The sequence below is a fragment of the Myotis myotis genome, unplaced genomic scaffold, assembly GCF_014108235.1.
Source record: "Myotis myotis isolate mMyoMyo1 unplaced genomic scaffold, mMyoMyo1.p scaffold_m19_p_4, whole genome shotgun sequence".
Lineage (NCBI taxonomy): Eukaryota > Metazoa > Chordata > Mammalia > Chiroptera > Vespertilionidae > Myotis > Myotis myotis.
In genome coordinates, this window is record NW_023416346.1 from 92981604 (window position 1) to 92994234 (window position 12631).

Sequence of the window (12631 nt, forward strand, 5' to 3'; positions counted from 1 at the left end):
TTATTTATTTTTATTGCTTAAAGTATTACAAAGGGTATTACATATGTGTCCATTTTATCCCCCCGCCCTAGACAATCCCCTAGCCTCCCCTATCCCCCAATGTCTTATGTCCACTGGTTATGCTTCTATGCATGCATACAAGTCCTTTAGTTGATCTCTTACCCCCCTACCTCCTGCCCCGCAACCCTCCCCGGCCTTCCTGCTGCAGTTTGACAATCTGTTTGAGGCAGCTCTGCCTCTGTATCTATTATTGTTCAAAAGTTTATAATGGTCTCTATTATCCATGAATGAGTGAGATCATGTGGTATTTTTCCTTCATTGACTGGCTTATTTCACTTAGCATAATGCTCTCCAGTTCCATCCATGACGTTGCAAATGGTAAGAGTTCCTTCCTTTTTAGAGCAGCATAGTATTCCATCGTGTAGATGTACCACAGTTTTCTAATCCATTCATCTACTGATGGGCACTTAGGCTGTTTCCAGATCTTAGCTATGGTGAATTGTGCTGCTATGAACATAGGGGTGCATATATCCTTTCTGATTGGTGTTTCTGGTTTCTTGGGATATATTCCTAGAAGTGGGATCACAGGGTCAAATGGGAGTTCCATTTTCAGTTTTTTAAGGAAACTCCATACTGTCTTCCATAGTGGCTGCACCAGTCTGCATTCCCACCAGCAGTGCACAAGTGTTCCTTTTTCTCCACATCCTCTCCAGCACTTGTCGTTTGCTGATTTGTTGATGATAGCCAGTCTGACAGGTGTGAGATGGTACCTCATTGTTGTTTTGATTTGCATCTCTCGGATGATTAGTGACTTTGAGCATGTTTTCATATGTCTCTTGGCTTTCTGAATGTCCTCTTTTGAAAGGTGTCTATTTAGGTCCTTTGCCCATTTTTTGATTGGATTGTTTATCTTCCTTTTGTTAAGTTGTATGAGTTCCCTATAAATTTTGGAGATTAGGCCCTTATCGGATATGACATTGGCAAATATGTTTTCCCACACAGTGGGTTTTCTCATTGTTTTGTTGATGGTTTCTTTTGCTGTGCAGAAGCTTTTTATTTTGATGTAGTCCCATTTGTTCATTTTCTCTTTCGTTTCAAGTGCCCTAGGAGCTGTATCAGTGAAGAAATTGCTTCGGCATATGTCTGAGATTTTGTTGCCTTTGGATTCTTCTAGAATTTTTATAGTTTCCTGTCGTACATTTAAGTCCTTTATCCATTTTGAGTTTATTTTTGTGTATGGTGTAAGTTGGTGGTCTAGTTTCATTTTCTTGCATATATCTGTCCAATTTTCCCAGCACCATTTATTGAAGAGACTATCTTGGCTCCATTGTATGTTCTTGCCTCCTTTGTCAAATATTAATTGAGCATATTGGTTCGGGCCGATTTCTGGGCTCTCTATTCTATTCCATTGATCTATATGCCTATTCTTGTGCCAGTACCAGGCAGTTTTGAGAACAGTGGCTTTGTAATACATCTTGATATCTGGTATTGAGATCCCACCTACTTTGTTCTTTTCCAGGATTGCTGCCGCTATTCGGGGTCTTTTTTTATTCCAGATGAATTTTTGGAGAGTTCGTTCTAGATCTATGAAGTATGCCGTTGGTATTTTAATGGGAAGTGCGTTGAATTTATAGATTGCTTTGGGCAGTATGGACATTTTAATGATGTTGATTCTACCAATCCATGAACACGGTATGTTCTTCCATCTGTTTATGTCTTCCTCTATCTCTTTTTTCAACGTCCTGTAGTTTTCTGAGTAGAGGTCTTTTACCTCTTTAGTTAAGTTTATTCCTAGGTAGCTTAATTTTTTTGTTGCAATGATAAACGGGGTTGTTTTTATAATCTCTCTTTCTGAAAGTTCACTATTGGTGTATAGAAATGCTTCAGATTTCTTGGGGTTAATTTTGTATCCTGCTACATTGCCAAATTCATGTATTAAGTCTAGTAGGTTTTTGATGGAGTCTCTAGGGTTTTGTATGTATAATAACATGTTGTCTGCAAGTAAGGACAGTTTTACTTGCTCTTTTCCAATTTGGATGCCTTTTATTTCTTCTTCTTGCCTAATTGCAATGGCTAACACTTCCAGTACTATGTTGAACAGGAGTGGTGAGATGGGGCATCCCTGTCTTGTTCCTGTTCTTAGGGGAAATGGTGTTAGTTTTTGTCCATTGAGTAGATGCTGGATGTGGGCCTGTCACATATGGCTTTTATTATGTTGAGGTATGATCCTTCTACTCCCGCCTTGCTGAGAGGTTTTATAAAAAATGGGTGTTGGATTTTGTGAAACACTTTTTCTGCATCAATTGATATGGCCATGTGGTTTTTTTTCCTTCAATTTTTTTATGTGATGTATCACGTTTATTGATTTGTGGATATTTTACCATCCTTGCATCCCTGGGATAAATCCTACTTGGTCGTGGTGTATGATCTTTCTGATGTACTGCTGGATCTGATTTGCTAAGATTTTGTTGAGGATTTTGGCATCTATGTTCATGAGGGATATTGGCCTGTAATTCTCTTTCATTGTGTTGTCTTTACCTGGTTTTGGTATTAGGGTGATGCTGGCTTCATAGAATGAGCTTGGAAGTGTTCCTTCCTCTTGAATTTTTTGTAGTAGTCTGAGGAGGATAGGTTTTAGTTCTTCCTTGAATGTTTGCTAAAACTCCCCTGTGATGCCGTCTGGTCCTGGGCTTTTGTTTGCTGGAAGCTTTTTGATGACTGCTTCAATTTCTTCCATAGTTATTGGCCTGTTGAGATTTTTAGATTCTTCCTGATTGAGTTTTGGAATGTTGTATTTTTCTAGGAATTTGTCCATTTCCTCCAGGTTGTCTAGTTTGTTGGAGTAGAGTTGTCCATAGTATTTTTTTAACAATCATTTGTATTTCTGTGGGGTCTGTTATTATTTCGCCTCTATCGTTTCTGACTTTGTTTATTTGGGTCCTCTCTCTTTGCTTCTTGGTGAGTCTGGTTAGAGGTTTGTCAATCTTGTTTATCCTTTCAAAGAACCAGCTCTTAGTTTCATTGATTTTCTGTATTGTTTTTTTGGTCTCTATGTCATTTATTTCTGCTCTAATATTTATTATCTCCTTCCTTCTCCTCACTCTGAGGTTTTCTTGTAGCTGTCTTTCTTATTCTTTGAGTTGTAGAGTTAGATGATTTACTACCATTTTTTCTTGTTTTTTGAGATAGGCCTGTAGAGCTATAAACTTCCCTCTCAGGACTGCTTTCATTGTGTCCCGTAGGTTTTGGATTGTTGTGTTTTCATTGTCATTAGTTTCCAGGATCTTTTTAATTTCTTCTTTGATCTCATTGGTAACCCAATCAATATTTAATAGCATGCTATTCAGCTTCCAGGTGTTTGAGTATTTTGGGTTGTTTTTATTGTAGTTTATTTCTAATATTATGCCATCGTGGTCTGCGAAGATGCTTTTTATGATTTCAATCTTCTTGAATTTGGGGATACTTTGCTTGTGACCCAATATATGGTCTATTTTTGAATATGTCTTATGAGCACATGAGTAGAATGTATGTTCCGTGGCTTTGGGGTGAAGTGTTCTGAAGATGTCTATTAAGTCCATCTGATCTAGTGAGTCATTTAGGATTGCTGTATTTTTGCTGATTGTTTGTCTAGAGGGTTTATCCAGTGCTGTCAGTGGTGTATTAAAGTCCCCTACTATGATTGTATTGTTGTCGATCTCTCCTTTAATATCTTCCAGGAGTTTTTTTTATGAATTTGGGTGCTCCGCATTGGGTGCATATATGTTCACCAGGGTTATATCTTCTTGTTGTATTGATCCCTTTAGTATTATGAAGTGGCCTTCCTTATCTCTTGTTATGGCCTTCACTTGCAGGTCTATTTTGTCTGATATAAGTATTGCTACCCCAGCTTTCTTTTCCTTTCCATTTGCCTGAAAGATATTTTTCCATCCTTTCACTTTCAGTCTGTGTGAGTCCCTTCTAATGAGGTGGGTTTCTTGTAGACAGCAGATGTATGGGTCATGTTTTTTTTATCCATTCAGCCACTCGATGTCTTTTGTTTGGAGCATTTAATCCATTTACATTTAAAGTGATAATTGAAAGGTACTTGTTTGTAGCCATTTCTTTTTTTGTGTGGCTGTTTTCTTTCTGAGCTTTTTATTTCTTCTTTTTATACCAGACCCTTTAGCATTCCTTGCATTGCTGGGTTGGTGGTGATAAACTCCCTTAGCCTTTTTTTTGTCTGTGAAGTTTCTTATTTCCTCTTCAAGTTTGAATTATAGCCTTGCTGGATAGCGTATTCTTGGATTCAGTCCTTTGCTTTGCATCACTTTGTAAATTTCTGTCCATTCTTTTCTGGCCTGATGTGTTTCTGTTGAGAAATCATTTGATAATCTAATGGGAGATCCCTTGTATGTAACTTTCCATCTCTCTCTTGCAGCCTGTAAGATTCTCTCTTTGTCCTGAACATTTGCCATGGTAATTATGATGTGTCTTGGTGTGGGTCTTTTTGGGTTCACCTTGTTTGGGACTCTCTGGGTTTGTGTGACTTTTTTCTTCCCCACCTCAGGGAAGTTTTCTGATATTATTTCTTCGAATAGGTTTTCTAATCCTTGTTCATCTTTCTGTTGTTCTGGTACCCCTATTATTCGTATGTTGTTTCATTTCATGTTGTCCCAAAGCTCACTTAGGCTCTCCTCCTGTCTTTTAATTTTTTTCTCCAATTGCAGTACATTTTGGGTGTGTTTTGCTTCCTTGTCTTCTAATTCACTAATTCGGTCCTCCACTTCTCCTAGTCTACTGTTGATACTTTCCATGGTGTTTTTCATTGCAGCTATATCTTCATTTCTTCTTGGGTCTTACTTAAGTTGTTGATTTTTTCATCTGTTTCTTCTAGCTTCTTCCATATGTTATTGATTTTTTCATCTGTTTCTTCTTGCTTCTTGCAGAGGTTGTCCATTTTTTCCTCCCCGGTTTATGCACTCTAGGACCCTTATTCTGAATTCTTTTTCTGTCATGTTGCATGCCTCTGTATTACTTAGCTGCTTTTCTGGAGAGTCCTCTTTCTCTTTCCTTTGGGGGTTTCTTTGTCTACCCATGTTTGATCTCACTGACATATCTAGACGTTGAGTCGTTCAGTGGCTGCTCCCTGGGTGGCAGTGACTCCTTGGTCTGTGGTTGCTCTTCGGGCGGTTGTGGTAGCAGCTGCTCTTCAGTTGGCAGCAGCTCCTCTGGTGGGTGCTGTTCACAGCTGTGGTGGCTCTTCTGGCTGGTGGGGGGAGGTTTCACGTACAGCTGCTGTTCCTCAGCAGAGGGTGTGGTGCTCAGGAGGCTGCTGTTGCTTGGATCTGCTTTCCAGGGGAGTTCTGCCCTTCCCGGCTGCTAACCGTCTCACCAGCTGAGCAATTTTGCCAATTCGGGGTGGGTGTTATTAGTTTAAGCTGCTCACTCCATTTGCTCCGGGACACCACCTGGGACGCGTCTGCCTATATCGCCGCCATCTTCTTCCTCTATTTTAGCATAATTTTCATTGAGTATCATATCTTCAATATTTTTCATGTCACAAGTTTTCATAATGATTTCTTTTAATAGCTGTCAAATATTCCAATTTGACCTTAGCCAGTTTGGCTCAGTGGACAAAGCACCGGCCTGTGGACTGAAGGGTCCCAGCTTCAATTTTGGTCAAGGGCACATACCCAGGTTGTAGGCTTAATCCCCAGTGTGGGGCATGCAAGAGGCAGCCAAGCAATCATACTCTTTCATCATTGATATTTCTCTCTTTTTCTCCCTCTTCCTTCCTCTCTGAGATCAATAAAAATATATATATTTTTTAAATTCAAATTTTGCCCATAGCCCAGAAAGCACATTCCTGCGTATTAACATTTTTGCTTCCTTGAATTATTTTCTTAGAATAAGTTTTCAGGTGTGGGATTACTGAGTCAGAGGGTATGCAATTGGAATATAACAATCAGAAACAGGTGTTATTTTTCTAAGAAAAGAAATGAACTACAATTCTTTTTGTCTTGTTTTTCTGGAACTGAGGAGTGGACCTACACTGCTCAATTTGAGAGTCATTAACCACATGTGGCTGTTTAAATTTAAAGTTTGATAAATTAAAATTCAAAATTTAGTTCCTTCATTGCACTAGCCACATTTCAAATGCTCAATAACTACATGTGTCTAGTTGTTACTGTATTGAAAAGTATAGATACAGAACATTTCAATCATTGTGGAATATTTATTGGACAATGCTGCTCTGGAGTTTCTCAAGAAGTCATGGTTGGCATCTTGGGTGGGAGGTAAAACCTGTCCCATGTCCGCAAATGCCCCATAAAGTAGCAAAATTATATCCATTTGAGACCCACTGAGCTTTTATCTCAAAAGAGAGACTCTCCTAACTTTTTTGAGATGGCTTCAGGTTGCCTCCGCTTGAAGAGAAGGACACTTAGAAAGATTGCTCTGGCTCAGAGCATAACTATCATTTTCCTCTCTTCTGGTCTGTATCCTGATTTTGGGGAATTGCAGGAATAAGACCCTGCAGATGGAGAAGATCAAGGCCCGTTTGAAGGCTGAGTTTGAGGCCCTTGAATCAGAAGAGAGACACCTGAAGGAATATAAGCAGGAAATGGACCTCCTGCTACAAGAGAAGATGGCCCATGTGGAGGAACTCCGACTGATCCATGCTGACATCAATGTGGTATGTGGCTGGCTGCTTCTGGGCCCTTTGAGAAATAGGTAATAGTGAGTGTTGTAGCCTCTCCTTAAGATGTGGCTGTGGCCAACTTGGGAGAGTAGGCTTTGGGCTGTGGTGGAGTGGAAGAATCCAGGAATTCTGAGATCCAGCCTGGCTTTGTCACTATATCACTGGACAAGTCCCTTCTTTTTCCTGGTCCTTATTTTCCCTCTCTGTACTATAAGAGGAATTCAGTCAAGGCATTCATCTGAGGTATAATTCAGCTCTGATGTGCTTATTATTGGAGTCTGGGAGTTAGGAGCTAGCCTTGGTGAAAAGCAGAGCAGGCAGTTAACTCTGGAGTCTAGCCTAAAGGGCTCCAAACTTCTGTAATTAAGCCAAAAAAAATCTCTGCCAGCTTGCCAAAGTGGGGCCCCATTAGAGTATCTTTTTTGGAGATTCTTGGAACATGGTGAATAAACTGTGCTATCATGGTAAGTTTCTATTTGGAATTACTCAAGCAGAGTCTGAATCATCACCTGTCTGGGCCGCAATATTGATGATTCCTTCACCAGGAGAAATACTGGAGGTGTTGACCTGTAAGGTCCTTTCCAACTCTTAGAGCCTATGACAATGAGAAGCCTTAAAAATTAATTATATTTGAAGAAGTTTCTATTCTTGGGAAACTCGCTTCTGTGGTAATACTTATTTCTTGATTTTTCTGAATGCAATTGAAACAGTAGGTATTCAAAATTTTTTGTCACAAAATCACATTATTCCAGGGTCTCATGAGGAGTTGGTAGTTCTGCTGCCAGCTAACCGAAGAATACAGAGTCAATGAAATAAACAAGATATTAGCCACAGAGGGGCTAAGAATCTAGATAAGTAGATCTCAAACTCGAATATCCATCAGGCACCTGGAGAGCCTGCTAAAGCAGATTGTTGGACTCCACCCTAAAGTTTCTGATTCTGTATGTCTGAGGTGGTGCCTGAAAATTTGCATTCCTAATGAGTTCCCAGGTGATGCTGATGCTTATGCTGCTAATTTGGTAATCACATTTTGAGAACCATTAATTTAGGGGAAAGGCCACTGGCCTGGGAGGCAGAAGCCAAGAATTTTTATCTTGGCTTTCCCCCTAAGAAGTATTTCTCTGAGGAAGTTTCTTCTCCCTGAGACAATTCCCTTATCTGTAAAATAGTGATGAGGTACACTGAATGAGCTCTAAAGGCCATTCAAATAATAGCTACTATTTACTGAGCCTTTACTCTGTGTTAGCCCCTGTACTGAGAGCTTTATATAAATTCAATGATTGAATCCTTATGAAGATTATATGAAGTAGGCACTAGTATTATCACCATTATACACATGAAGATACTGAGGCTTGACAAGAGTCACATAGAATACATAGCAGATTGAGGACTTGACCATATATTGGTCTTGCTCTGGAGCCTATGCTATTATCTACTCATCTATCCAGCATCATGGAGAATCTTGGGGTATTTTCTCTGTGCCTACCTAACTCTGTGTTTCAGATGGAAAATACCATCAAACAGTCTGAGAATGACCTAAACAAGCTACTAGAGTCTACTCGCCGGCTACATGATGAGTATAAGCCACTGAAGGAACATGTGGATGCCCTGCGTATGACTCTGGGCCTGCAGAGGCTTCCTGACCTATGTGAAGAGGAGGAGAAGCTGTCCTTGGAGTAAGCAGCCTTCCCCCTGTCCTGAAACATACACAAACCACACACACACGCACACACACGCACACACACACACACACACACACACACACGGCTTGGTCTGAAAGTCAGTCCTGGCCCCAGGCCTGTCTGTGGCTGACTCATTGCATGACCTTGGGCATGTTGCTGTGCTGGACTGTTACAACAAAAGAAGGACGATTAGGCTAGAATTACTAGATGATATTTAAAATTCTTTGTGCAATTTTAACAATACAAAACTATGTTTATGATGTGTGTGTGTGTATGTGCGTGTGTGTGTGTGTGTGTGTGTGTGTGTGTGTGTGTGTCTGACTCTTAAGAGGTTATTTCCCAAGTCAAGGTTGAGAAGGGTGTTCAAAAACCTTCGAAAAATACAGAAGACTGAGCTTTCATGGTCTCTAGGGGCTAGTCTGGAACTTCATCTTAAGATCCAGGGGCTCACGTTACAGAGGGACAGAGTTCAGTTTAGTAGAAGGAAACATACTTCCTTAAGGTAGAGCAGGTTGCCTGTGGAAGTGGTCAGTTTCTTATTCCTAGAGGTATGCCAGTAAAGGCCTGAGGACACAATAGAAATACTACAAAATAACATGAGATGAGAATAAGTGAATGCCCTTTGAGGACTTTGCTAACCCTGGGATTTATTTATTTTCTGGGTCTGTCAGAGCAAGGAGCAAGAGCTAACCTCCCCAATAGATAATGGGTCTGGTACCCAGGGAGAACTTTTTGCTGGGGAGGGTGCAGGAACTTTCTGTAGTGAGCCACAGCCCAACATCTTTGGGTCTATGGCATGAATTCTTTAAGAGGGACGAGCTTCTCATATTTTCAGAATGATCCAGCTAATGTCTCTCATCTCCAAAGTTACTTTGAGAAGCAGAAAGCAGAGTGGCAGACGGAGCCTCAGGAGCCTCCCATCCCTGAATCCCTGGCCGCTGCAGCTGCTGCTGCCCAACAACTTCAAGTGGCTAGGAAGCAGGACACCCGGCAGACAGCCACCTTCAGGCAGCAGCCCCCACCCATGAAGGTAAGTGAGCTAGGTAGGGGCTGTGGAAGAAGTGATTTATCCTTAAGCAGCCTTGGAGTATTGGCTTTACTTTTTTGGGGCCTTTCTAAAACAGCATTTGTTTGGGATACAGAGGAAGGGGAGTGTGGTGTGTATGCTGGAATGGAACTGCTTGTTTTATTTCCTCACATTCCCAGAGGAGTTAGAATGCAAGGAGATTGGCAGGCTCTGCTAAACTATAATTTTTAAAAAATGATAAAAGCATGACTGGTACAAATATATAGTAAGCATGTATCTTTAATGACAGAGCCTATAGGATTACAAAGCTGGTTCCAAGATCATTTGAGGAATAATTATATAGTCAGGGAAGGAAGGGAATGCTGAAATAAATTTGCAAAGTTAAACACAGAATTGGTTTATGTTCTATAGGGCAATAAAACTGTAACATTTGTGATTATATTTTCTTCAGAACATAAATAATCTGCATCTCTATTAGACAAAAACCTTTTATAATTTATCAGCATAAGTCACAGTTTGAAGACTGATCAATATTAAATAGTAAAAAAAATAGTAAATAGTTGAACCGAGAGTAGGGGTTAGCAAACTAGAGCTCACAGCCAAGTCTGAACTGTTTCTTGTTTTTATAAATAAAGTTTTATTGGACTACATGCATGCCTATTGATATATTGCCTGTAGATTCTTTCATGTAAAACAGAGAGTATTGAGTAGTCACACCTAAGAGTATATGACCTGAAAAGTCTAAAATATTTACTATTTTGGCCTTTACAGAAAATGTTTACTAATACCTGATTAAGAAAATTGATTCTTGAGTGGGCCTGTTAAACCATGCTCCAGTATAATCTAAATGGGTACACAATTCTCATTTTGTCTTATTTCTGAGTTTTGAACAGTTTTCTTCAATACCAGTTTTTGACCCTCACTCCCTTTTATCCTTTACATCCCTTACATCCAACACTGATCTCTGTTCTTGGGTTTCACTAACTGATTGCTGCTCCTTCCTGTTGGGAAAATTCACAACTGTGTTTTGGAACGCTGGGAATCAAAAGGCTGAACCACAGCCTAGAAGAATCTGAGCACTAACGTTCTTTGTCCTGTGTACCCCACCAGGCCTGCTTGTCATGTCATCAGCAAATTCACCGGAATGCACCTATATGCCCTCTGTGCAAAGCGAAGAGTCGGTCCCGGAACCCCAAGAAGCCAAAACGGAAGCAGGATGAATGAAGAGAGGGAGAATAAATAGAGCTCTGCTGCTCATAACCCCTCCCCTTGGCCAGAGATGATGTCCTGATGTGAAACAACCCTTCCCCACCTCTACCAAGTCTCCTGTTTAATGTAATGGAAGCACAACCCCTCTCTCACTTTGCTGGTATTTCTTTCTGCTCTCAGCTTCCTCTTTCAGGAAGAGATGTGGTTAAGGTGCTAATAACAGTATGTCTGATAATCCTTTCTCTCACACTCACATTTCAAGCCCTGCTCTTGTTTGGAGCTAAGGATAGGGCAGAAGGCCCAGATATGATTCTCTGTCTCTTCTACCTGAAGGCTGGGACCTAAAATTTGAGGGCTGGGGGAGTCCCATATCTTGTTTCATGTAAAGTGTGCCCCCTGTCTGTACTTTTGCCTTAGGCTTTGAAGGGACAACAGTTTTCTTGGTGGACTTTCCAAAAGGCTTGGTGCATATATCTTCCCAACCCTCATCTTATCTTCAAGGCCCAGACGTAATTTGGAGAAGCCCTCTTTTTTATATTAATTTTGAAGGCCTGGCTGTTATTATAGAGTTCACCATCACACTGCACCCCTAGTCTTCTAGATATACAAAAGTTCTCAGGTACCAGGCTGTGTGTCTGGGGATCCTGAGATCTGCAGGCCTTTCTCCCATAGTCCTACTTTTCACAAGTCTATAGTAGAAGTTCCCCACAGTGAAATCAGGGAACTGGAGCTATATCCACTTCATAAGTCCTGCCTAACTTGCCACCTAAGTCATTGGGCTAAGGCTCTGCTAGAGGCTTAGATGGGCTCCAGGCTGACAACTGTGTTGCCTTTTGTTCAAAACCATTACCCTGGCACTTACTCAATGATATATCTTAGAGGTGACAGTGAGATTCAAGTGAGTGGCAATTACTTTACACATGTGAGTGAGTGGGACTTCTACATTCATCTTTCCTTCCCTTGGGTCTTTCTTCCTCTATCAGGCAGCCTCAGCTCAAGTCAGCTGCTGGCTACCCTCTTTCCTGTGGATTGTGCAGGTAGCCTCCCCTCCCTAAAGAAAAGGCACCGGGGTCCCCAAGCCCTACAAATCTCTACTCCACCAAAGCCAGATCTCTAATAAAGTCACTCTCAGACTTAAGAGACAGGGTTGGAGGTTGCCTAACTGAAAAAGTTTTATCTCCAGGTCTCAGTCCCTGGTCGGGAAGGAGAGATATTTTTCTTTCCTTCCTTCCTTACTCAACTGCAGTTTTAAGTTTCCACAGTTTCTGTGTGTTCAAAATATAAGAGATTCCTCTGCTCTTTGAAAGTAAGAGTGTTATGTCTATACAAATCCTTTTAAATAAACATAAGTTCATTGGAGTAAATGCTGACTGAGTGCCTGTAAGTACCAGGAAGATGTAAAGACCTTTCCCCTTCTGGGTAGCTCTTCTTCACTCTTATTCACCCTGTCCTACAAATGAGAAAATCTAGCACACCACTGCACAACAATTTATTTTGCTATTATAATAATTTACATTTATTCAGTACTTACTGTGTGCTAGGTCTCTATATAAGATACCTTATATAAATGATTGCATTTGATATGAAAAACACCTTTCAAGCTAAGTATTCTTATTGACATTTTTCAAAAAGGTAAACTGAAGTTTAAGAGGTTAAATAATTTGTCCATAGTTAACAAATCACTAGTAAGAAAAGTTTCAGGATTTAAACCCAGATTTGTCTGGTTTCAGAGACCATTTTTTTCTTCTACTTTTTGTCCATAATCCTTTATTCTCCCTTTTGGGATGGAATGATAATAGGAGTAGTTGAAATAACTATGAACTAGAAATCAGGGACTAGGAATCTAGTGACTGTTGCAGGAATATAAAGACCTGGCCCCCTGTAGAGATACAAGCTAAGCAATAACTCTAAAGGGCCATTCCATCTTCAGAGCTCTTCATAGTGAGTACTGAGGTTTCTAGTAAGACTGCATTGCAGTTCAATAGCTCCCTCAGTCCAATCCTGCCTCATTCTCTTCCCTTCTACAAGTGTTGA

At 40.5% G+C, this 12631-nt stretch overlaps 1 protein-coding gene across 1 annotated transcript in view; it reads left to right on the top strand.

The window, feature by feature from the left end:
- Nucleotides 1-11956, top strand: part of ZC4H2 (zinc finger C4H2-type containing) — a 95860-nt gene extending 83904 nt beyond the window's left edge. The window contains exons 2-5 of the mRNA XM_036305989.1: nucleotides 6502-6673; nucleotides 8183-8355; nucleotides 9229-9391; nucleotides 10499-11956. Coding sequence (XP_036161882.1) covers nucleotides 6502-6673; nucleotides 8183-8355; nucleotides 9229-9391; nucleotides 10499-10612 — 622 coding nt within the window. The 3' untranslated portion in view covers nucleotides 10613-11956. The remainder of the gene's footprint in view (nucleotides 1-6501; nucleotides 6674-8182; nucleotides 8356-9228; nucleotides 9392-10498) is intronic.
- The last annotated feature ends 675 nt before the right edge of the window (nucleotides 11957-12631 follow it).